Source organism: Gracilinanus agilis, chromosome 1, assembly GCF_016433145.1.
Source record: "Gracilinanus agilis isolate LMUSP501 chromosome 1, AgileGrace, whole genome shotgun sequence".
NCBI lineage: Eukaryota > Metazoa > Chordata > Mammalia > Didelphimorphia > Didelphidae > Gracilinanus > Gracilinanus agilis.
Genome location: NC_058130.1, coordinates 553,958,208 through 553,983,136, shown reverse-complemented (window position 1 = coordinate 553,983,136; position 24,929 = coordinate 553,958,208). Strand labels below are relative to the sequence as shown.

General features: G+C 34.3%; 1 protein-coding gene across 1 annotated transcript in view; it reads right to left on the bottom strand.

The window, feature by feature from the left end:
- PTPRM (protein tyrosine phosphatase receptor type M) overlaps window positions 1–24,929 on the bottom strand; it is a 1,055,867-nt gene that overhangs the window by 395,351 nt on the left and 635,587 nt on the right. Inside the window, exons 12-13 of the mRNA XM_044666801.1 lie at window positions 9,525–9,798; window positions 6,644–6,680 (exon numbers count right to left, since the gene is read on the bottom strand). Coding sequence (XP_044522736.1) covers window positions 6,644–6,680; window positions 9,525–9,798 — 311 coding nt within the window. The remainder of the gene's footprint in view (window positions 1–6,643; window positions 6,681–9,524; window positions 9,799–24,929) is intronic.

Below are 24,929 nucleotides of genomic sequence, written 5' to 3'. Positions count from 1 at the left end.
ATATAGTCACTCAGTAAAGTTTTGTGTTCTTTTGAAACATACTGTTGCAAAGAATATGTGCAAGTGCTTTAAAATAGGTATTTTTGTAAAAAAAAATAATCAATCTGAAATGTATTAAAACCTAGAATTCATTATACTTTGGAGGTCAAAATCTAATATTGCAAAATTGCATAGAGAAAAAACTAGTCACTTCTGATATTCATGGCACATTTTCAAAAGGGAGATAAACAGGAAAATTAAGATATAATGAATACTGAAATGATGTATACATAGCTTAATTAGACTTATTCCTTCTGGAATTATGGAGAAAACTTTATTATAAACATTTTGAATACAAATTTGCTTTATTTGTCTGTTTTATTAGTTCAACTGCTAAATTTTAAAAAATGACTTTTATATCTTGGTGCTCTTAAGATATTCTAGAAATTATTTATACAACAAAGAATCCTCCTGATTTGAATCTTTTAGTGGATACTCTCATTTACTTAGCAACATACTTCCTTATCTTGGATCCATCCTCAGTGGTATTATAGAACTAACAAAGTACTGTATTTCTTAGAATGATAAAGTAAGCAGGAAGTCTATGTACATTTTCAAGTGGAGAGTGGAGCTAAATATTTTCAACTTCTACCAAAGCTGGAAAGTTAATTGGTACTTATCAGACCAACAATGAAAATATTTCCATTATTTCTTATGTTTTGCAGTAATTTCTTCCATCAAAACATTTGTGAATAGCAGCCTACATTTGCCATAGCAACTATCATCAGTGTAAGGTAGGGAAAAGTCAAGATATAAAACTTGCAAGTTTTGATGATGCTGGTACAGTAGACGTTACCCTTTGAAAGTCTGACCTTTAAATGCAGCATTATGATAAGAATACTGGGGACATATTTTCAGATTATTCTTACAAAAATATATTCTCTTGTTCTTTCTATAAACAAAATCATGATAGAAGAGGGCTAAGTTGGTAAATTCTATGGCTCACAAAATACCATAATGGTTCAAATATAGTTTCTCCAGGCTCAAATAGGATGCATCTCTAACATGGTATTTCTTTGAAATAATATATGTATATCTAGAATTTAAAATATGCATTATATCTTATGTAAGTATATATACATATATAGATAATCCCCATCTTCATAGGCACAAATAATAGGAAAATATTTTTAAATATCTTCAGTTCTGGGATATTTAAGGAGCATATATATAAGACTAATTTTCAAAACTGAGACAATCTTTGAAAATTTAAATGAATATATATTTTAAGATTGTTGGTTCTAATGACTTCAGAGAAAAATCCCACAGACACTGGCAAAAAGAGGTGGCTTCATATTATGGGAAGATTGCCAAAGTTTTCATTTATAGATTTGCTCAAGATAGCTGTCAAATAGGGGGAAGCTGGGTAGCTCCAAGGAGTCAGAGACAGGCCTAGAGACAGGAGGTTCAAGGTTCAAATCTGGCCTCAGATACTTCCTTGCTGTGTGATCCTGGGCAAGTCACTTAACTCCCATTGACTAGCCCCTACAACTCTTCTGCCATGTAACCAATACATAGTATGGATTCTAAGGTGGAAGATAAGGGTTATTAAAAGAAAGATAGCTTTCAAATGTCTCAATATTAAATATATTTGAATACACCACTTTAAGGAGATTCTTTACTAAAGTAAGATACTGTCATATGTTATTTAGCATGACTGAAGTCTCCTAAACCAGCATTATAAAGAAATTCTGTAGGACTGTTTATTATAAGGCAGCAGTGAAACATCTAGAAGTGAGAAACTCTTAACAGTTAGAAGAGAGTTGAGAATAATGATCTAGAAATATAACCCGAGTAAAAAGAAAGGAAAGGTAGAATTTTTTTTTAAAAAGCAAACAGAAATATCTGTTATATTTCCTGAAAGTAGCCAAAAGTTGTACCTTTGACTACAAAGTATATGGGGGAAATGAAGTAGATTAGATAAAATATATATCTGAATGCCCTTTCAATTCTGTTACATAGTAGGAGAATTTTCTATTCCCTCTTCCTTATCTCTGACTCTTAGAATCTTTATCTTATTTTAAGACTCATCTCAGGTGCCACTTCCTACATGATATCTTTCCTGATTCTCCAGCATTTTGTTCTATCCTAAAATTATCTTATATTTACTTATCAATCAATTAATCAGCAAGAATTTGTTAAATGCCTATTATATCCTAGACACTGTGCTAGAACCTAGTTAGGTATGTAAATATAAATATATATATATATATGTATATATATACACACACATACACACATGTATATGTAAATATAAATAGATATATGTATGTATATACACACACAAATATATATATATGTATATATATATATAAATGGAAAGATCCCTGTTCCCAAATAACTATAAATAAATTGTGTAACATGATTCTAATGGAACACTACTGTACGAACAAAGTGATTTTTTATAAACTTGAAAAGAATTACATGAGATAATGAACAGTAAAATGAGTAGAACCAGGAGAACATTATGCATAGCCACAGAATAAACTAATGAAGAATAAAATATTATTGTTACCTCCAGAATGTGAACAGAAACTATGAAACTATGAAAAGACTTAATTTATATTAGGATAATTTTGTGATCCAGGGTAAGGAGAAGGAGCTGGGACTCTAGTAGATGGGATTTATTATGTAAATATGAAGAAAAGTAATCTTAATATATAGATTTGTGATTTCATTTGTGTACTATCTTCTTTTTCTTTGAATGTGGAAATTCTTGTTTCACTTGGCTTTATAAATTTGCAATAAAAAAAAAAAGAATCCCTGCTCTCAGGGAGCTTACATTCTAATGGAGGGGACAATGTGATGTGTGTATAGGTATGTGTTATGCATATATTATATACAGATTATAAGTGGCATGATATAGTTCTTTATGTATTATACAGAATATAATATATGTGTGTGTGTGTGTGTGTGTGTGTACAGATTAAATCAAAAAGGATACATAGTACAAGGTACTTAGGAAGATCTGGGAAACTTTTGTAGAAGGGATCCTACGAGATGCAGGTGAGGAGATAACATATTCCAGTCTTGAAGGGAAGCCAGTACAAAAGCATGGGAAGGGGAGATGGAAACATCCTTGGGAGAAGGCCAGTCTGGCAGGATATCAAAAGTGCAAGAGAAGGACTAATATTTAATGATCTAAGTAAGAGAAATGAATTAAGGGACTACAATAGTCCCAAGAATGGTGATGAAAAGATAAGCAAGGATAGTGGCTGTGTAATTAGAGAAAAGGGGTCAGCTATGAGATGCTCTGAAGAGAAAGAGAGATACTAAGATTTAGCATGTTAATGTTTATGTGAGGTGAAAAAGAGTGAGGAGATGAGCATGAGTTGGGGTTACAAACTTGAGAAACTTGAGTAAGAGTGGAATCTTCTACAAAAACAGTGAGTTTTGGGGGAAAGCTAATGAATTTTGTTTTGGACATTCAGAGTTTAAGATGTCTTGGGGACGTCCAATGTCCAAATGTCAAAATATCCAAAAGGCAAAGGGTGATATAGAAAGTAAAGCTCAGAAGAAAAGCTAGAGCTAGGTCTATAGATATGTGAAAGTCATCTACAAAGAGATGATCAGATGATCACTAATCTCAATGGAGCCCTGTAGAGGGAGAAGAGAAAAAATCCTGGGATAGAACTAGGGAGGTTCATCCAAATTTAGGGGAATGCCAACTAAATGATATAATTTTACTGATTTATTTATCTCTTTAAGTTGTGCATTTTCCTAAATAGAATGTAGGAGTCATTTTTGTTTATTTTATCTTTCTATTCTCAGCACCAAGCATAGGGCTTTGTATATAGTAGGTGCTTAATAAACACTTAAAGAACTGAATGATATTCTTAGAACTTAAGAAATAGGAAGTTTACTAATTAGTTTGCTATTGTCACTAGGTACAGTCACATCCACAGAGCAGGAAAATACATAAATTGTATGCCTGTTTAAAGGAGCAACATAGGCAGTAGACTGTCTTCTCTGATATGGAGATTTACGGAAAACACGTTAGGTCTTTTCTGCATCTAATTTTTATGATGTTTAATGTGTGATATGATTAGTGTCACAACAGACCCTGTACATATGATTAAAACAATCAAAACATTAAAGGCATGAAAATATATTTTAAAGAGACATATCCCTTTCCTTGAAATTACAAATTGAGTTCTTTGTGAAAACAAAACCACCTCCGACTATCTCTGTAAAGATCCTTGACAATAGTTATTTCAGAAGAATGCTGAAATCTTTGGAAATACAATGTATGACTTGGGAAAGTGGTTTTGTTAGCTGAAAATTTAATTAAATGCCAGCATTTTGAAACAAGAACAACTGGGGTGATTTTGTCCAGAGTTATAATGTAGTCTATAAATATGTTCTCAGGATATATGTTATGTCTAGGAGGACCTGAAAGTCCTTCTACCTTCTTATCTTAGGCTCTGTTTCTATTTAGTACCAGTGAAGATGGAATGACTAACGCTAATGAGATGACTTTAAGTAAAAACCATAAAGGACTTTCATGATTCTAAGAGTTGTGAAAGATTACAGTGCAAAAGGAGCCAGCTCCATCTCCTTCTCTGGGGATATTAAAGAACACACAAATTTTGCCTGGAGGCAAGACCTCTCTCAAGGTTGTTTCCAGCTCTATGAGTTTATGAAAGGATAATCGACAAATAGCTCAATGGAATGATCACTCAAGTTTTACTTTTCCTTTCACAAATAGAGACTATAGAAACTGTCAGTTACTATGTAAAGGTTCACAAATCATTTAAACATGTGAGTGGAAATTATCTAATCAATGAGGTCAACTGATTATCTAACCATCCCTTGTGAAGTGTAAAATAAACCACAATATTGATTAAACCTAGATGATGGGAGAAAAACGCTATTGCAATCTGTTGTGCAAATAGCAAAGCTGTCAGATTTCCCTCCTCACTAATGTTATTTACATTGCTAGATCAGTTCCAAAATTAAAACTATGACAGAAAGTTCATTATTACCATGATTAAATATGGCAGTGAATTAGGCTTAATAACTGGAACACAGAAATACCACTATCAGGTAGGAAAAAAGTAGCATATTTAGAACAGTAAGAACACTGGAATGGAAGTCAAAACTATTTGGGTTCAAGTCCTTATTCTGGTAATTACTAGCTGTGTGACCTTGGATAACTTCTCTGTGAATCAGCTTTCTCATCTTTAAAATAGGGATGAAAATAACACCTTGCTGTCTGCGTTGCATGGTTGTTGCAAGAATCAAATGTGAAAGTAGTAATATGAGTATTTTTGAAAAAAAAAAACAAGAAAACATATTTAAATGTAAGTTAGTTTTATTATACAACATTTTGCACTTTAGGAGGTTCTTTCATTCTTTTAGACAGCTGGGGTGATATAGAGAGGAATAAAATAATATTTATAAGTTCCTATGTCATAGCAGAGATAAATTAGAGGCCTAAAAAGGGTCAGCATATCAAGCACATCAAACATAGCAAATAGTGTACTTATAAGGCAAAGACAGATCTCATAGTAAGAGAAAGAATTAAAAATTAATTAAAAAACCAATCAGGAACAGGAATACTAGAAAACAACAGAAAACTATACATCATCATAGTCAATTGCTTTCAAAATGAAGCTATTCAATAAAGGTTTTGAAAGTATACAATGCATTTATAAAATGGCTCTTAGGGATCTCACTTCCACTCTGGTGAATTATATGTTAATATGTGGCCACTTATTTAACATGTAAAACAACAAAAAAACACATTTTAAAATATTTTAATGATCAGTTATTTCTAGAGTGGTCTATTATCACCACTTTTTAGAATTTAAGAGAGGGATGCTATGGAGACATTCTCCAAACAGTCCTAAATTTACTATCTCAGCAGTATCAATCCAGCAGTTTTTGTAGACATGGGTTGTCTTGGGCCCAGTTTATGTAATTTATTTCTTATACTCAACACTATAATGCCCTGGAATTTCAGGGTTTTCAGGAATACTAACTTCACTGATATAAACCTTTTACTTTCTGTTATAATTACAATTGGATAACTGCTAAAATAGTGGATAATTTTACTACCTTGCATATGAGTAGCCAACAGCCATATCATTATGATTCTATTATATAAAAACACATGAGAAATAAATATAGTGAGATCATATAAAAACTCTACAAGGTAAACTTCAAAACCATCAACAGATTAGAAGATGCACTCACTACCTGCCCTTCTTTGCAGAGGTGAGAGCCTAACAGTCTAGAACATTAGCTATATTGTCAGAATAACTTGAAAACTTTGTTCTACTGAACTGCTCTTCCCTTCTTTTTTTCTTTTTTATTCTATGGATATAAGCGATAGCTGGCTGTGGAGGGAAGATTATTCAGAAATGAAGGTGATGTATAAATATGAGCTATCAGGATTTTTTTCAAGCTCCAATCATCAGAAACATGGCATAGAAACAATACTGATGGCTCTATAAACAAATTTCTATACTTTTCAGCATTGCATCTCTGTGTATAATGAAATAATTTTAAATGACACAGCACTATTATTTCCAATGGTTTAAAAACACATGAGTTAAAGAGTTTCCATGATACAGAAAAGCCATCTCAGAATGTAACTTACCTTTGGTGGCCACCCTGACGCAATCAATCTTGGTTTCCTGTGTCAAATAAAGAGGAAAAAGGGGTCACTATTCAGGAGCTCATCAAGAAAACCTTCTGTAGTTTGAGTCTAAAGTTATCGATGAAGCATGCTTTCCTTGGTTTTTGAAGGAAGTCACTGAGTTACATACACTTCCTGTCTGATGATACAATGTCAGCACAATGGCAACAAAATAATACTTCGTCTAACTTGGACCCAGAAGATAAAATCAGTGCACTGTCTACAAAGAGGGCAGTGACTTTTGGAACCTTTGCTGACCTCAAACTATTCTGAGATCTTTCCCGTGCAGACGAGATTGGAAAATAGAACACAGCTCAGCTTAAAGAACAGTATGTCTTCTTTTTTTAAATCATAAGATAGCAGTATCAGGGCATTGCCAAATGGGAGCCATTATGGTGACTAGAAACAATTTCCAGGCTGTTGAGAGAAGTGAGCAAATCTTACCCATCTGCCCGAGAATTTTTTTTTTTGGGGGGGGGGGGGGGAGGAGTCGTAAAATTTGGCCCAGAAATGGTTAAATGAAGTGGACCCAGCAAGACCTTGTGAAAGTTTATTTCATTTCCAAACCTATCTTATTGATACTATTTTCACTTTAAAAAAAAAGAATAAGAATTAATTCCTAGCAAAAAGAAACTTAATTTGCTATAGAACCAAGGAGTTAGGAACAAATAGGCTGAAAAGACAGATGCTAGGATCAAAATGATAATGAGCTATTGGGGTGTTGTAGTTCTATCATCGGTATAATAATTTAAGCAAAATACATTCTTCTTTTTCATTTTTCCCCCTCTACAGATGTTTAAGTTTCTACTATGTACCTAGGCACTGTTGTATCAGCTGGGATTACAGAAACAATCTAAGAAGCAATCTCTGACATTTGTGAGCTTATCTTTTATGATGGAGGAGGAGACTGGGGCAGGTTCCCACCTTTTCCAAGCAATATGTAAATAAATGAGTCTCTCCATGATAATGTAAAGAGAAAGGGAGTGCAGTAACAAGGGGACAGCATGAAAAGGTTTGGAAATGATGGAGTCTTTAAGAACACTAAGGATTCTAAGACATTAGAGATAACTAAGGAATTCTATTGTAGTAAGGGGAGGAGTGGACAGGGTACATGTACAAAACATGGAGGTAGGCTTTAGAAATCTAATATAAAAAAACAATCAAATAGAGAGTTTGAATGGAATGGAGAGGTTGCACAGGCGAGTACTGGAAAATGAAATGTGGAAAGAGGAGTTCTAGACTGACTTTGGGGAGCTGAGGAACTCATCTTATCCTGGTGGCAATAGGGAATCAAGGAAGTTTCTTGAGCAAGGAAATGATAAGTTCTGATTTATTCCTTTGGGGGGTGGGGGTTATCTGATATATTCCTAGGGAGATTGTTTTGATTGGAAGATGGGTTAGAGAGGTAACAATAAGGAAGATATGCCTCTTGGTAGTCATTATAAGTCAACTTGTGGAATCACCTGGACAAATGCAAATGATTTTTTAATCATCCGATCTCATGGCATTTTAAAATATCCCTCCTAAAATATAGACCCTTTGAGGACAGACATTGTACATGCTTATATACTTTTCTTTCCCTCATAAGGAAAGATGAACAAGGAACAATGAGCCAGTTATCAGACATTTATTATGTATATTTGTCAGGCACAGTGTTAGACATCAGTGATATAAAGAAAGGCAAAAAAAAAAAAAAAAAAAAAGTCCCAGACAAGAAACTCACTTTCTAATGGTGGAGACAACATGCACACAACTATTTATTTACAAGATATATACAAAGATGGAAAGGCACTAGCAAGTACTAAGCGCAAGTGAGAAAGGTCTAATGCAGAAGATAGGATTTAAGTTTAGTCTCAAATAGCAACTCAAAAAAGTTATCTGATAAACATCTGTTGAGTGAAAGAAACTAAAACATCATAATGGTGATATGCCTTCCCCAAAGACTAATCTGTACTGCTTAGTTAGTTCATATGTTGTTCAAAGCCATGTTAAGAAAATGACTGCTTTCTAATAATCATGCCATTAGTACCATTTAAGCTATTTGAACTTAGCGAATATTATAAAAAATGGCATAACCGACTATTGACTCCAGGAGCAAATACAAAAAGGCTCTGTCTGTCTTTCAAGGCCCTTCATAATCTACCCTCCTCCTATCTTTCTAGTCTTCTTACACATTACTCTTTACTCCAGTGCCATTGGCCTCCTTTTCATTCCAAGAACAAGATATTCCATATCTCGTCTCTGGCCATTCTCTCTGCCTTCTTCCCATATCTGGAATATTCTCTGAACTCTTCTCTGATTACTGATCTCTCTAGCTTCCTTTTATTGTTTAGTCATTTTTAGTTGTTTCTGATTCTTTGTGGCTCCAGTTAGGGTTTTCTTAGCGAGGATACTGGAATTTACCATTTCTTTCGTCAGCTCACTTTATAGATAGAGAAACTGAGGCAAATAGCATTTAAGTGTCTTGCCCAGGGTCACACAGCTAATAAATGTCTGAGATCAGATTTGAACTCAGGAAGATGAGTCTTCCTGATTCTAGGCCCTACATTCTATCCACCAGGTCAATGTCACAACTAAAATCCCACCTTCTACAAGAAGCCTTCCCCAACCTCTCAATTCCAGTGCTATATTTTGGTAAATTATTTTTTTTTTAATTTATCCTGTACATAGCTTGATCTGTATACATTTATTTGCAAGTTTGTCTCCCCCATTGCCTAACTTGAGGGCAGGGACTGTCCTTTTGCCTCTTTTTGTATCACCAATGTTTAGCTCAGTGTCGGAGACACAGTAGATTCTTAGTCAATATTGATTGAGTGATTGATTAGCCACATGTAACACTTACCCCGTTAGCTCTGCTAGCAGCTTGAAAATAAATTCTGTAGCTTTTATGGGGGAGAAGAGGAGTGTTCCAGTAGCCATTGTAAGTTCTGTTGTCTCCAATAGTAAAGGGCTGAGCAGCCTGCAGACTGTTTGCTGGAAACTCAGCAGCAAAATAATATGGAGAGTTGAGTATTGAAGCATTCTGGAAGTGAATAGGCACGGGGTAGCATTTCAATATTTCCGTCGTCTTTTTAGTTCTACGAGGGCTTTCTTCTTCAACCACTATTTGGTATACACTAAGAAAGGAGAAAAGAAAAATCAAAAGCAGTAAGTTCTCACATTCTAGATCTGTAATACTGAGAATTTTTTAATGACATCTGAATGAGGCTACCACTACTCCATTCCTCAGCCATACAATATGCTGAGACATGCAAAGCAGAGAAAACGCTAGATAAAGGCAATTGAGTATAGAAGTCTAAGAAGATACTGGGGGAAAAAATTGGATCCATGCATTCCTATAGTGTCCTAAAATTTACAACATGCCTTCCTTGCAGCTAAGTAGTACAAAGGTTATTATCTTGATCATACAGATTGAAAGAAGTTATAGGGTCCTATCATAATCTCAGGAGAATCAAAATAGCAAATGACCCAAATATCTTTGTCAATTTAAGTAGTGGGCAAAAAATGGTTGCAGCATTATCCACAATGATGGCTGATGCCTTAGAAATGGTATAAAAGACAGTAACAAGGCACTTATTTACTTGAAAAAAAGGTAGACTAGTTATGTTGAAAGACAATAATGAAGATTAATAAAATAAAAGAAGATGACGATAGCTGGCATTCATACTGTGCATTTAGGTTTACAAAGTGCTTTATAAATATGATCTTATTTAATCCTATAATAATTCTGGAAGGAAGATGTTATTATGGTTCCTATTTATAGATAAGAAAACAGAGCCAGATAGAGGTTAAGTGAATTGCTAAAGTCACACAGCTAGTAAATATCTGAGGCCAGATGTGAATACAGGTCTTCCTGACTCTAGGTCCACCTCTTTGTGATTTAATTTCCTCATTTTTGAAATGAGAGAGATGGAGTACCTTCCAAGATCATCCTATAAGACCTTATGAAGGCCACCACTCTTTCAGATAGATGCTCTACGGAGGACCTAAGGAAAGAAAGGGGTAAGAATTGTTCAGAATGAGAGAGCAAGGACGAGTTACAATCTCTATCACATGTGTTGTAGTCTGCACAAATGGAAGGATTGTCTGCCTCAAAGATATTATGGAACAAACTAAGTATCAAAGCACAGATGAAGAAACCGAGGCTCAGGAGCTCACAAGGACAAGAAAATTTGTCCTTTTTTACACAAATAAAAGCTATCAGAGCCAGGATTCAAATATATATCTTATAGATCTTTCTCTCTTTGTGCCATTAAAAGAATGCCCATTAGTTGTTCCCAAATAAAAATATATCCTTTTGTTCAAGATAATGGAACTTCCATTAAATATGTTCTTTCTTTAAAATTTAGAATAGCTTGTTTGTATTTCTCAGAACAAATATAAAACTCTTAAACAGGTATGATTTACATACACTGGATATGAATTTATAGACTTAGTTACCCCAAAGTGTTTACTTGGTTTAAATGAAATCATATAATAAAATTTTAATTAAAAACAACAATATAAAATGTATTACATTATCCAAAATCATACAAAATGAAACATGGCATGTGTTGGCAAATTACAAGTCATAATATTTGAGGACAAGATTTGACAGTGGCATTTGTAAAGGTGAAAAGACTGACTGAGAACAGTCAGTAAGTTATGAAGTCAATAGGGCCACACACCAAAGATGAAAAGTGTTCTGCCAACTTTAGGTATTATGGAAATAAATTATTATTGATGCTATTGTTGCTTTGTTGTTGTTGGACTATCCCAGAGCTTCTTATAACAAAGGATTATAGATTTAGAGCTGCAGGAGAATTTATAGGACATGTAATCTAATTCCTTAACTTTATAGATGAGGATACTGAGGCCCACAAAGTGATTTGCCTAGAGTTACATAGATAAATGCTCTGTAATATCTCACACTGTGTTACTCTTGGTCAACCCATGGTATGGTTACCACAATTCAAGAACTGGGTCCTGAGATATCTCTAGTGGGATTTATAAGAAACATTTAATCAGAAGAGAGCTACCCACTATAGTTCTATTTTTCTACCAAATCTACTTCTTGGGAAATTTCTATACTATGGGAAGACATGTGCTAAATTAATGAAGAAAGCTGCAAATTGTGATGCTATATCCAATAGAATGTGAGGAATTTATCCTAATATTTCAATCATTGGAGATACATGTAAAACCCAGTGGAATTGCTAGTCAGCTCTGGGAGGGAAGAGGGAAAAGTGGAAGGGGAAGAACATGAATCATATAACCATGGGAAAATATTCTAAATAAATAAATAGGATAAAAATAAAAATTAATATTATTTCAATCATTGGGAGGAGTAGCTCTATGTTTTTTGTTTAAGAAAGCTGGGAGAGTGCATTCCTGCAGTGACTACATGGATCCAAGAAATATGTGTAAAGAACTGGCATCTTCCAATTGCATTGCAGATATCCTCAGAAGGATCTACAGAGCCTAAATTTATTCCTAACTGAATTTATGAGCCAGGAAAAAAGGGGAGAGGTTATAACCTTATAAAAAATAAGAATGAGTGTAAGGTAGCCTTCAGCACAAAATGTGAATACTAAATATCAGACTAGGCCTTGAGGGCTGTCCAATACCTGAGGAAATTTTTAGGACTTGATTAGCATTGTACTTACTTGCTTTACTGGCATTTTGATATTTTTATGCCATGAACAGGACCATGTATCCTAAGAAAGGTCAACTTTAACAATTAACTTTATTATGGCACCGTGGCTTATATTGTAAGGCAGATAATTAGCTTCTTAACCTCAAGTAGCCTCCATTGGGGTTCATTTTAGGACCAGACTAAAATTTCATTCTTAGCATATATAGATATTGTGTCAATGGATGACATCCCTTTCTTTCCTAAGGTGAATGTTTTATAATGCTGTGGGGTTTTCAGGTTTTATTTTTGAAATATCAACTCTTACTAATAATTTAACCCCAGCAATTCATGAGTGATAGAGACCTGGACTTGAACAAAAGGAAAATGCACATATTTCAGAAAGAAATAAATCAATTAGTTATCTTTAAGGACTTGAAGAAGACATTTAAGACGCAGTCCCACTGTTACAGAACTTTCATGCTAATATCTAATTTTCTATCAAAACTAACTCATCACAGGTAGCCATATTGCAAGGGAGGACCTACTCCTGAAATTATTACTGCCTAATGACTACCATTTGTAACAGTTAGTACCCATGAAAAGAAATTATAAAGAGATGGATAGAGAATTATTACTAATTAAGGTGATCCCAGAAAAATGGCAGATTTATCTGGAAGGAGTATATCAATGACTCACTGACTATACACACATTGTATACTGTAAGAAGCACGCACATATCTTAACCTCTAGGAATCTTGCCAAGAGTGCTTGCTCACCTGTGCTTTCTACTCTAGTCAATTCCTTTACTAAGGATCAAAAATATATTGGGGGACATTTTACCCTAGAGTATAGCCTTAGAGGCAACTATTGCTTGTGGAGGTAGGAGTCAAAACAGATATCTGTGCTTGAGTTTTGTACAATCGTGCTAAGAGTTTTGGAGGGCACCTGAGATGGGACAGTGTCCCCACCATGCCAAGAACAGTCATCAAAATACCTTATAATGCCCTAATATTGGGACTTTAGTGGGAGATTTGGATAAATATTTAATCTGCCAACAAATCTGGTGGTCAATTTGGCATACATTCAGAATTCATAAGTTTTCTCTCCAGAGATAGATAACATTTTTGTATCCTACTCCTTTGGAATTGTATGGGATCACATGTCTTGATCAAAGTAGTTAAGTATTTCCTCTTGATCATCCTTACAATATTGTTGTTATTGTATATAATGTTCTCCTGGCTCTGCTCACTTTACTTTGCATAATTTCATATAAGTCCTCCCAAGGGTTTTCTGAGGCTTCATAGCTCCAACAACAGTACATCGGTGTCCCTTTTATGCCCCCACATCCTCTATAGTATTTTCCATTTTCTATTTCTGCCATGTTAGCCAATCTGACAGGTGTAAGGTGGTATCTGAGTTGGTTTAATTTGTATTTCTCTAATCACTAGTTTAGTTTAGAGCATTTTGGGTGAATATTTATTCTTTTGAAAAATGAACATTTATAACCTTTGACAATGGTCAATTGAAAAATGCTATTGATAAGTGCCCAAATGATGGATCAGTGGGAAAGATTATGGACATAATAAATAGTAATAGTAAATGACCAAAGTAATCTAATGTTCAATAGCCCCCATATCCAAGCTTTGAGGATAAGAACTCAGAATTTGACAAAAATTGCTGGGAAAACTGGAAAGCAGTTTGGCAAAAACTAGGCACAGACTAACATCTCACCATGTACCAAGTTAAGATAAAAAAAAAATGGTTAAATGAGAAAGACATAAAGATTGAAATCATAAGTAAGTTAGTGGAACATGGGAAAATGTACCTATCATATATATATAGATGAGGGACCAAATAAGAGATAGAGGAGATTATGGGAACTAAAACAGATCATTTTGAATATATATATATTTAAAAAGATTTTTAATAAAATAATAGTGCAGTCAAAATCAGGAAAAAGTGGGAAACTAGAAAAAATTTATAGCAAGTTTCTCTTTCCCACTGATCCATCACTCCATTTCTTAGCCTAGGACCCGATTATTTTATGATTATATTACCACTTTGTAAAATAGTTTCAAATCTGGCACTGCTTGTCTGCCTTCTTTCACATATCTTTCATGGCTACCCTTGATATTCTTGACCTTTTGTTCTTGCATATGAATTTTGCTATTTTTTTTATCTTCATGAGAGACATTTTGATAGTTTGAATTGTATGACATTGAATAAAGTAACTTAAAGAGAATTATTATTTTTATTATATTGGCTCAATCTACCCATTAAGAATTAATATTTCTCCAGTTGATTAGGTTTGTTTTTCTATAAAAAGTTTCCCAATTGTCCCTATGTTTGTCTTTGCAGGTAGACTCCCACCTAATTTATATTATCTGCAGTTATTTTCAATAGAATTTCTATGTCTTGCTGCTGGGTTTTGTTGACTGTATTAAGAAATGTTAATGGTGTAAATGGATTTGTTTTATATCATGCCTCTTCGCTGAGGTTGTTAATTGTTTTGACTACTTTTTTGATTGATTTTGTCGGGTTCTCTAAGCATACCATCATATCAACTGCAAAGAGAGATAGTTTTGTTTCCTGGTTACTTATGTTTTGTTTCTTCAATTTCTTTTTCTTGTCTTATTGTTATAGCTAGTATTTATCAGACAAGAGAAAATAAAATCCTCTTTCTGAACCTTGCCCAATCGCCCTTACTGCCTCTGGACTGAGAGCTCCCAAAGCTGCTACTGTTTCTGTTACCACCACCTAATCTCACCATTGGTGTTTCATCCACTTGGGTTAGTTTCCACTCCAATGTCATTGACCTCTTTCCAACTTCCTAAATTGCCTTGGCCTTGCTCAATGAATGTCTCCCTGACCTTTTGTTGGTTCTGCTGCTCCAAAATTCAATTTGAGGCATTATTTTAAAGTATTTGGAGGGGGAATATTGGGAGAGATCAGATCAGTACATTAAATCAGTCTAAATTTCATTAAAATCAGATCAGATCAGTACTTTCTTGACTTGAGCAATTAACTTGAGCAATTAACTGGCAGATGCAGTTGATGAGGGCACTCTAAACTATGTAGAGGGTCTGACTACATCAGCAATATATTCACTGCCCTAAGCAATATTAAGAGATCCAAGCTTGGCTCTACAAGGATTAGGAAGTGAAGGGAAGGAGTGAGCATAGCTTGCTAATAAGCACTTGAGAATCTCAAAATTTCTAACCTCTGAGATACACAATTCGCTACATGTCCAATGTAAAAGAGAACAATCTTGGATTAGGTAGTTTGATGTTGGAGTTTTGTATCTACAGTTGAAATTGGGTCTGGGTGATCCTTAGATTCTCCTTCATGAAAATATAAATGATCAAGGTTGTTCTAGAGCCACACTGGCCCCAAATAAATTTTATTTTGTAAAATGCCTTGAATTGTATTTCAATTGTATTTAAAAATATGAACCACTATTCTAAGGTCCCAGGCCATATGAAAATATATGGCAGACTGGATTTGTTTTTCAGTTCATAATTTGCTGACCCCTGTTCTACCTAAATCTATACTCCTAAGGCTGTTTTGCAGTTAAACTCTCCATCAAACCTTGTGGGACATGAAAGTCGTTTTACTGGCATTTATTCCTAAATGTTGTCTGGCATGGCTATGAATCAAGTCATCCTCCTTCTTTCAAAACTCAAGAAGATGTTAGGAGTTAGATTCTAGTGTTGTCTCCTACTGTTGGTAAGCTGTTTGTTCTTGGGCAAATGAGAAACTTAATGATTCAGTTTCTTTATCTGTAAATCCAGAAGAATGAACCAAGGATGGCTCTAATACATTCTAGCTTAAAAATTCTACGATTCTTTTCAAACAACAAAAGCCACTCTCCCATGATTGACAAATTAGGAGATGATTATTTGAAAAGAACATTTCCTCAAAATAGCTATCCAATGATATTTAAAATAATTGTTAAAAATGAATTGAAATAACTTTTCATTCATATATCTATAATGAATAGTGAAGTAACTGAAAGAACAGGTATACAAATAAAAAAATGCAAGTGTAAGAACTGTTAACAGATTATATGACTTTTTTGTTTGTTTTTGCTGAGATCTCAGGTTCCTTCACTGTCATCCCTACCAAAGTATCCAACTTTGATTATTTCCAGAAGCAAAATGACCAAAGTAAAGTTTTTATTTTTGCTCTCTGGTTAAACATTGTGAAAATCCAGACAAATTTTTCAGATAAATGTAAGTGATGAGGATGATGATAATGAAATAAATGCTTTTTACACATCAACAGACTCCTAGAAATGACTGTTAATACCATTGTTGTTTTTCTTGCTGAGAGATAGATGGCTAACTGTTTGCACTTGATCTTTTAGGAACTTCCCTAATAGGAATCTATGAAAAACCTTAAGTATTAGGACGATCAAAATATACTAAAAGGTTTCCTTTTCTCTCCTCTTTACCTTCTCTTCCCTTTTTTCCTCCTCCCCTCTTTCTTTTTCCACTTTATTAGTATGAAGGTGAGAAAACCCCTATAATTCCTAACAATATTTTATTTTTTCACTTGGTTAGGTATACATGGTCAACACACTCTAGTATCATTGGATTAAAACCAGTTAACTTGCCACAATCAGTTTCCTTTAAATAATGCACAATAACTTGGTAGTTACCATAGATTGATGATGATAAAATAATCTTCGTCATCACCATCCCTGGATAATAAATTTTTCTTTTGTCTTTCAGATACACTTTGTGGTCAGGGAAGGATAGGGAAGTACTAACACTGCCATTCCTAATTATGTTTTGTTTTCATTAATAATAAAATTAATTTTCATTTTTAAGGACATAGGGAAAGGACACTGGATTAGGAGTTAGATGACTAGAAAGAGTAACTGTTTTGTAAATTAGCTCTGCTTTTTACTATCTGTGTCACTTAGGGAAAATCACCTTTTTGGACTAATTTGTTTACCTGTAAAATGAGACAGTTGAATAATATGAACTCTAAATTCTCTTCTTGTTTTAAATTCTATTCTCTTTTGGCCTGAATGATCTTAGGCAAATTCTTGACTTTCTGCCTTTAGTTTCCTCTTTATTTTTTTTAACATTTTTAAATTTAATTAATTTAGAATATTTTTCCATGGTTCCATGATTCATGTTCTTTTCCTCCCCACTCCTGGAGCCAATGAGCTATTTCACTGGGTTTTCCATGTATCATTGTTCGAAACCTATTTCCATATTATTAATATTTGTAATAGAGTGATCATTAATGTCAACATCCCTAATCATATCCCCATCAAACCATGTGATCAATCATATGTTTTTTTCTTCTGTGTTTCTACTCCTACAGTTCTTTCTCTGGATGTGGAGAGCAGCATTCTCTCATAAGCCCCTCAGAATTGTCTTGGGTCATTGCATTGCTGCTAGTAGAGAAATCCACTCTGTTCAATTGTGCCACAGTGCATCAATCAAACAATGTTCTCCTGTTTCTGCTCCTTTTACTCTGCATCAATTCATACTGAATTCCTCCAATTCATCATTCCTTTTAGCACAGTAATATTTCATCACCATCAGATACCACAATTTTTTCAGCCATTCCCCAGCTGATGGACACTCCCTCATTTTCTAGTTCTTTGCCACCACCAAGAATGTGGCTATGAATATTTTTGTATTTAGTTTCCTCTTTATAAAATAGTGGGAATAATTGATTTCCCACCCAAATCCTATTATTTCTACCTCTTAAACATCTCTCACATTTATTTACCTTCTCTTTACCATTCTAGTTCAAGAACTCAAGAACTTTTACCTGAATTAATACAACCTTCTAATCTATTTGCCTGCCTCAAGGTTCTCTCTTCTAGAATCTATTCTCCACAGAGCTGTTGAACTGATTTTCCTAAAGCACAGATATGACTATATACTCCCCTACTTAAATTCTAGTAGTTTTCTGTTACCTCTAGAATTATAAAGGTATCCCAGAAATCTTAGTACATTTAAAAACACTAATAGCTTAAAACTGTACTAAAACTTTGGGTATGTCTTAGCTAAGTGGAGTAGTAGATAGAATGCCAGGCCTGGATTCAGGAAGACTCATCCTCCTTAGTTCAAATCTGGCCTTAGACACTTACTAGACGAGTGACCCTGGACTGGTCACTTAATCCTGTTTTCCCTAGTTTTGTCATCTGTAAAATCAGCTATATAAAGAAATAGCAAATCAACTCACTCTAGTATCTTAAAAGACAACTCCAAATAGGATCACAAAATTTTGGAAACCTAAAAATGATTGAACAACAATATATCTGAACTTCACTGGTATTTAAAATCCTTTGCAAATTGAACACAACTATCTTTTAGCATTTATTACACATTACACCCCTTTATGCATCCCATTGGAGTTTATCTAATACATATCATTTCTTATCTGATTTCTTTGCATTAGCTATCCTCCATGTCTGAAATGTATAAGACATCTTCCTCATAACCCTTAGCTACCAGAATCCTTACCACACCATGTCATCTTCTGTTTTATTTTATTTTATCTTTTTTCCACAAGAAAAACAAACTTTTATTGTTCTTGGAAAATTACTGCTTTACACTGTCAAGAAATTTAATCTCAATGTTGACTTTATTTTTTATTTAAATTTTTTATTTAAAAATATTTTTCCATGTTTAAATGATTCATTTTCTTTCCCTCCACTCTTCCCTCCCCACTTCCAGAGCTGACAAGCGATTCTACTGGCTTATACAAATGATATCACTTGATACCTATTTCCATATTATTCATTTTTGCAACAGATCAATCTTTTAAAACCAAAACTCCAAATCATATACCTGTATAAATAAGTGATATGTCATGTCTTTCTTCTGCATTTCTATTCCCACAGTTTTTTTCTCTCAATGTGATGGCATGCTTTCTCATAAGTCCCTTGGGATTGTCCTGGATCATTGTATTGCTATAAGTAGTTAAGTGCATTACAATGGATAGTTTCACAATGTTTCACTTTCTGTGTTCTTTTGGTGCTGTTCATTTCACTCTGCATCAGTTTACTGAAGTTCTTCCAATTCATATAGAAATCCTCCAGTACATCATTCCTTACAGCATAATAGTATTCTATCACCATCATATATCACAATTCGTTCAACCATTTCCCAATAGAAGGACGCCCCCTCATTTTGTCACCACAAAGAGCGTGGCCATGAATATTTTTGAAAAAACAATTTTCATTATTATCTCGGTACAAACCTAGTAATGCTATTGCTGGATCAAAGAGCATGCTAAGCCTTGTTCTCAATCCACTGAGCTACCTCATTGCCCCCATTTTCTAGTGTTTTCAATAGGAATAGGTGTTGGATTTTGTCCAAGGCTTTTTTCTGCATCTATTGAGAGAATCATGTGATTTCCATTTGGTTATTGCTATGATCAATTATGTGGATAGTTTTCCAAATATTGAACCAACCTTGCATTTCTGTTATAAATCCTACCTGGTCATAGTGAATAATACTTCTGATAACCTGCTATAGTCTTTTAGCTAGTATTTTATTTAATATTTTTGCATCTATGTTCATTAAGGAGATTGTTCTATAGTTTTCTTTCTCTGTTTTTGGTCTTCCTGGTTTGGGAATTCATCTTCTGTTTTATATATATCTATATCTATATATGCATATGCTGCTCTCCCCAAAAGAATGTAAGCTCTGAAGGGAATGAGAATCCCTGACTCCTCCTGATTCTTTTTAAATAAAACCCCAGTTAACACAATTAATGGGTATTTAACCAAAATAAGTGATTACTCTGGGACAATGATTAATTAGTAATTAACAGAATTGTAGTAAGATTAATAGAAATCCAATAATTACATTTTATAAAGGAAAAGTCTAAACTATGCAGTAAATCTAGCTACTTCCTCTTTTTCTCATAAGCTAGCATTTGCAGTGGGGCGTGACTCATTAGGTAAGCAGAAAACCTATCAGCCATATAAGGTATGGCCAGTTGATGAACAGTGGGGCCTTGGAGATGTGCTGACTCCTTGACTGAGGGACATTGCTAGTGTATTAGTTTGAAGACCAATTAGTCAAGGAGAAAGCACCCAATTATGGCTAGAAAATATATCTCCTGCCCATTGTCTCCAATTGTATCACATACCCACTGAGAACTAGGATTGGTGGTTGACTATTGGGGTGGGATCTTGAATGATGTAAGTGTAGGGTATATTAGAAGGGGGGGAAAATCCTCATTCAATTGTCTTAGACAAAATATGAGGAAAATCTAATGATCTAGCTTTTCTAAGAGACACCAGCCTCTTTCAGTAAACCTGTTGTTGGTGTGGAGCTTCGCATCCCTGTTTTCTTTCAGATGGGCTGAAAAATATTCATCACACTCTTTGAGGCCAGACTGTTTCCTTTTTACTTTTGTATGTGCCTATCACAAAGGTATAGCTTTAATAAAAGATTTTTGATTAACTGATTGATTTTAGGTGACTTTCTACTTCGAAATCCTTGGATCTTATGATTCAGAAGATAGGCACATCATGGAAGGAAGCTAGTATGAAATTTTGAATTTGTCACAGATAATCTAAAGAAGACAGTCTAGAAACTGAATCTGGGGGAAAAAAAGGCAAACAAACAAAAACTAACAAACATGACTGCATTGTGCTGATGCCAAGAAAAAATAACCAGGTGAATTTGGCCTTTCTTGTTAAATGAAGTAAAAAGCATAATCAATATTATTTCAACCAAGTGGCTACTTATGAAAATAAAAACTCCCTAGTTTTCTAAACAGCAATAATTTTGAAAATTCATGGATATTTTAGGAATAAAATCATCCCCTAAATGTGCCTTTGTCCCAGCAAGCTGGTATTAGTTCTAGTACATACACTACTCCATGTATATTACATTTCAAATGGCTCCCATCTATTCATCTTCAGCTACATTAAAGAGAGAACTAAGTTGACTGGAGCAATTTCAAACCCAAAATGTCTTTTCATCCTTGCTCCACAAGACAAATTAGATTTGCAAGCATCCAGACCTCAAATCTATTTGCTCTTTAATAATTTAAACACTGAAAGGTCAAGCAGCTCTTTTCTGTTCCCCTTTATCAAAGTCCAAGTGCTAATGAAAAATAGCTAAATCCTATCTGCCGCCCAATTGCCACACACTGCTGTCGCCTTAATGTAAATTAACACATTATTAGCACCTAGGTCAATGGTAACCTGCCAGAACTTTATGACTGATGTGTTTTTCATTTATAAAAACGAGATCATCTCACTAATTAATTTCATGAAACCTTTCCAACTGCAATTATAACCTCAAAATCTCCTCATTTGAATGTCTTTTCTTTAAAGACAATAAAATAGCAAATTCTTCAGAACTGAAAACTAGAGTCTCTTGCTTAGTGAGCTGAGCAAGTACTGAATTAAAATTTGATTATTCTTCTAATGTATTACTCATAGTTCCTTTGTTTAAAGTTGTACTCTCCCTTTTCCATCACTATTTCAGTATTTCAACTAATATGAAATCTTTCTACGGCACCTGCAATATTAAAATACAATCCACTCTGAGGACGAATCTGCCAGAAATAGGACACAACTACAACAGAACTTTCTTGTGGAATGAAATTTAATTTAAAGTTTAATTTATGCTAGGTTTCCCTACAACAAAACTCTAAGGCCTTTACAAGGAGAATAGGAAATCTGCATTTATATAGAATGGCATATGAAGTAGAGCCCAGGAAAGAACATCTGAAAATCTTTCATATGATTTTTTGAAAGTTGGGAGTTCAAATATGTTATAAAGTTTTCAGTCCTTCCTAACTTTGAGATGAAATCAGGCCTTGATTTGTTTTATTTTTAATTTTCCTGAGTGGCACTTGCTTTGGAGTCTGGTCACTTGGGTTCATGTCTCACCTCCTATACTTACCTCCTCTGTGATTTTAACTATATTAAGTCTCTTTATGACCTTGAACCTCAGTTTCTTCAATGGTAAACTGGGAATATTTGACTTGATAACTTAGAATTTAATTTCTCTTTCAGTTAAACAATCATGATCACGTGATCTGCTGATTCATCCAGATAAGAGAGTCATAATTTTAACTTGTGTATTAGCATAATTCCAATCCACTTTAGGGTAATTGCCACTGGTGAAAGTTTCAAAGATTTAGCAATGCTTCCCAGTCCAGAGCTCCCAAGTATAACTTCTAACTTGATTTGATTTTTTAATACAACTCATCAATTCCATGTTAAGGAAGAAAAGGAAAAAAGAAAAAGACATAGGAGATAGTACTGACTCTTTAAAATGTCTTTGCTGGATTGAAAATCTAAATGAGTCCTAAACCATGACAGGTGGATTCATGATGAAAAGGGCTTAATATCAAGTGTTACATTTAAAGCAATAAAATTGGCTTCATTTTGTCTACTGTTTTATCCTATCACTCAGAGATACCATTTATCCAGATCTTTCAAAATCCTTTACTGAAATTACAGCCTATTGTTCAAAACGGCCTAATAAAATCACAACAAATTTAAACTCAGTGAAGTTCTATGGAATAAAAGCTTTTGAGTTGACACTCGCTCAAAGATAGCTTTAATGGGAAGACTCTATGTCTCTGTCACTCTCCAGGATCTTCAGAGTGAACAGTCTTCATACAATTTCATATGATTCTCAATATCCAAAGTAGCTGACCTAACAGTCATGTCCATAAAACGACATAGTGAAAACTGATAATAACACAGACAATGGACATTGGGTAACATATACTGCATAACATAAATAGATCCAGGGAATTACATATTTTATTTTAGGAACTTTAATTTCTTTTTGTCCTGGTCTGATCAAGATATGATCCGCCGTAAATTACTTTGGAATATTTGTTGGGTACCATAAATGCATTTTGTGTTCTCTCAACCATAACTCATTACAAGGAACTTGCCTGGCATCAATAAGTCCCCACTGCTCTTTGTACGTGTGTGTGTGCAGCTCAATACCCTGCTGCTCTGCTATTTAGTGATAAAATCTGGTATAATAAAATATTAATTACAGCTGAAAGGTTGGGTGAGAAATATGAACTCAATTACAGTCCCATATTGTGAACAAAGGGCAGGGTGAAAAAATCCTTTAGTTATGGAGGTTTGGGATAATAAAAGAACAACCAGAACATTAGACTCAGGCTGGGAGCTCCCTAAAAGGCCACCTGTTATTAATCTTCACAACAGGCACAGAATTTCAAGGAAATTAGTCCTCGATGGCACATCTTTTTGGGTGATTTTTACTCTTAACTAGTTGAAAGGCTTTTCCCCCACCCCCCATGATTTTTAATTTTCCCCCAGAAGTCACCATAATTTAATCATCACAATTACATAATATAAACACATGGGCATTGAAAATTATAATTAAAGGTCAGATAACATAATTACAGTATGCTCTCTAAAATTGTTCCCAGTCAATTGAGCAAAAATAGGAATATGAAACCCAAGCCACACTAAATGTCTTTAGTCTTGTATATTTGAACTATAGTTCCCAAACCAAAACATTTCCCTTTTTTCTAAGCAGGCTACTGACTGTTGGAAGGGCTCCAAAGACTCCCATTAACAGGACACAGAATGGATTGTTAGTCCCTTCAGTTCAATGGAAATGAAGTACATTTCTCATTCCATTACCATATCACTAGGTAGTCTGTATGGAAGAGTCAGTCCTAGGTTAGTAAAGTAGTTATGTCCTAGGGAACGATGTTTGGGGAGACCAGTGCTAGGGCAATGACCAGAGCAAGCTCCTGAAGAAAGACTTACTCTCTTTTATGAGGCTGGAAAACTATATATGAAACACATATGTGCCATATAATAGATACACTATACACAGTAAACCCCCTAAACCACTACCATTACCAAGGTAAATTGAATTTCACAGTTTGCTTAGTAGTTTAGTTATGTATCTAAATTTGTATTATATTCTCTCCCCTTCTCAAATTCTTCTTCTATACAAGATGCAAAATAAATGCCCTACATATATGGGGCTTCAACTCTGCTGCTAAAGAAGTGAATTCCCTATTGCTTCCAGGAAAAAATACAAACTTCAATTTGTTATTTAAAGCCTTTTACAGACTGGTATTAGTCCTCTGCAGATTTACTTCATTTTATTTCACTTCACATACTATATTCCAGCCAAATGTACCTATTTGCCATTCCTCAACCTCAGGTTACATAGTACTCTAACCTTTCTACAGACTGTCCCTTTGCCTTGGATTCACTTTTATCCCTTCTGCCTCTGAGAAGCAACAACTTCTAAGGTGGAATCTCCTGGGAGGAGCCTTTCCTTTTCCCTCTAGTTGTTCTGGACTCTCTTCCTCCAGTATTTGCTTATCAATGTACATATTTTATTCTCCATTGAATGTAGAAACCTTGAGGCTATGGACTGCTTTTTGTATTTCTTTTTCTACTCCTAGTACCTAGGGTAATGTTTCCTCAATAATAAGAGCTTAATAAACACTTGTTGAATTTAATTGAATAATTACTCTACAAATCTCTAAGTTTCCAGAAAGAAGGCATTGTGTCTTACTCATTTTCATTTGCCCATATACCACTTTGCATGTAATGGGCTACTGAAAAATGATGAATGCTTTTGGAATTCAATTTCCGTCACATAATTTTACTCATAGTCT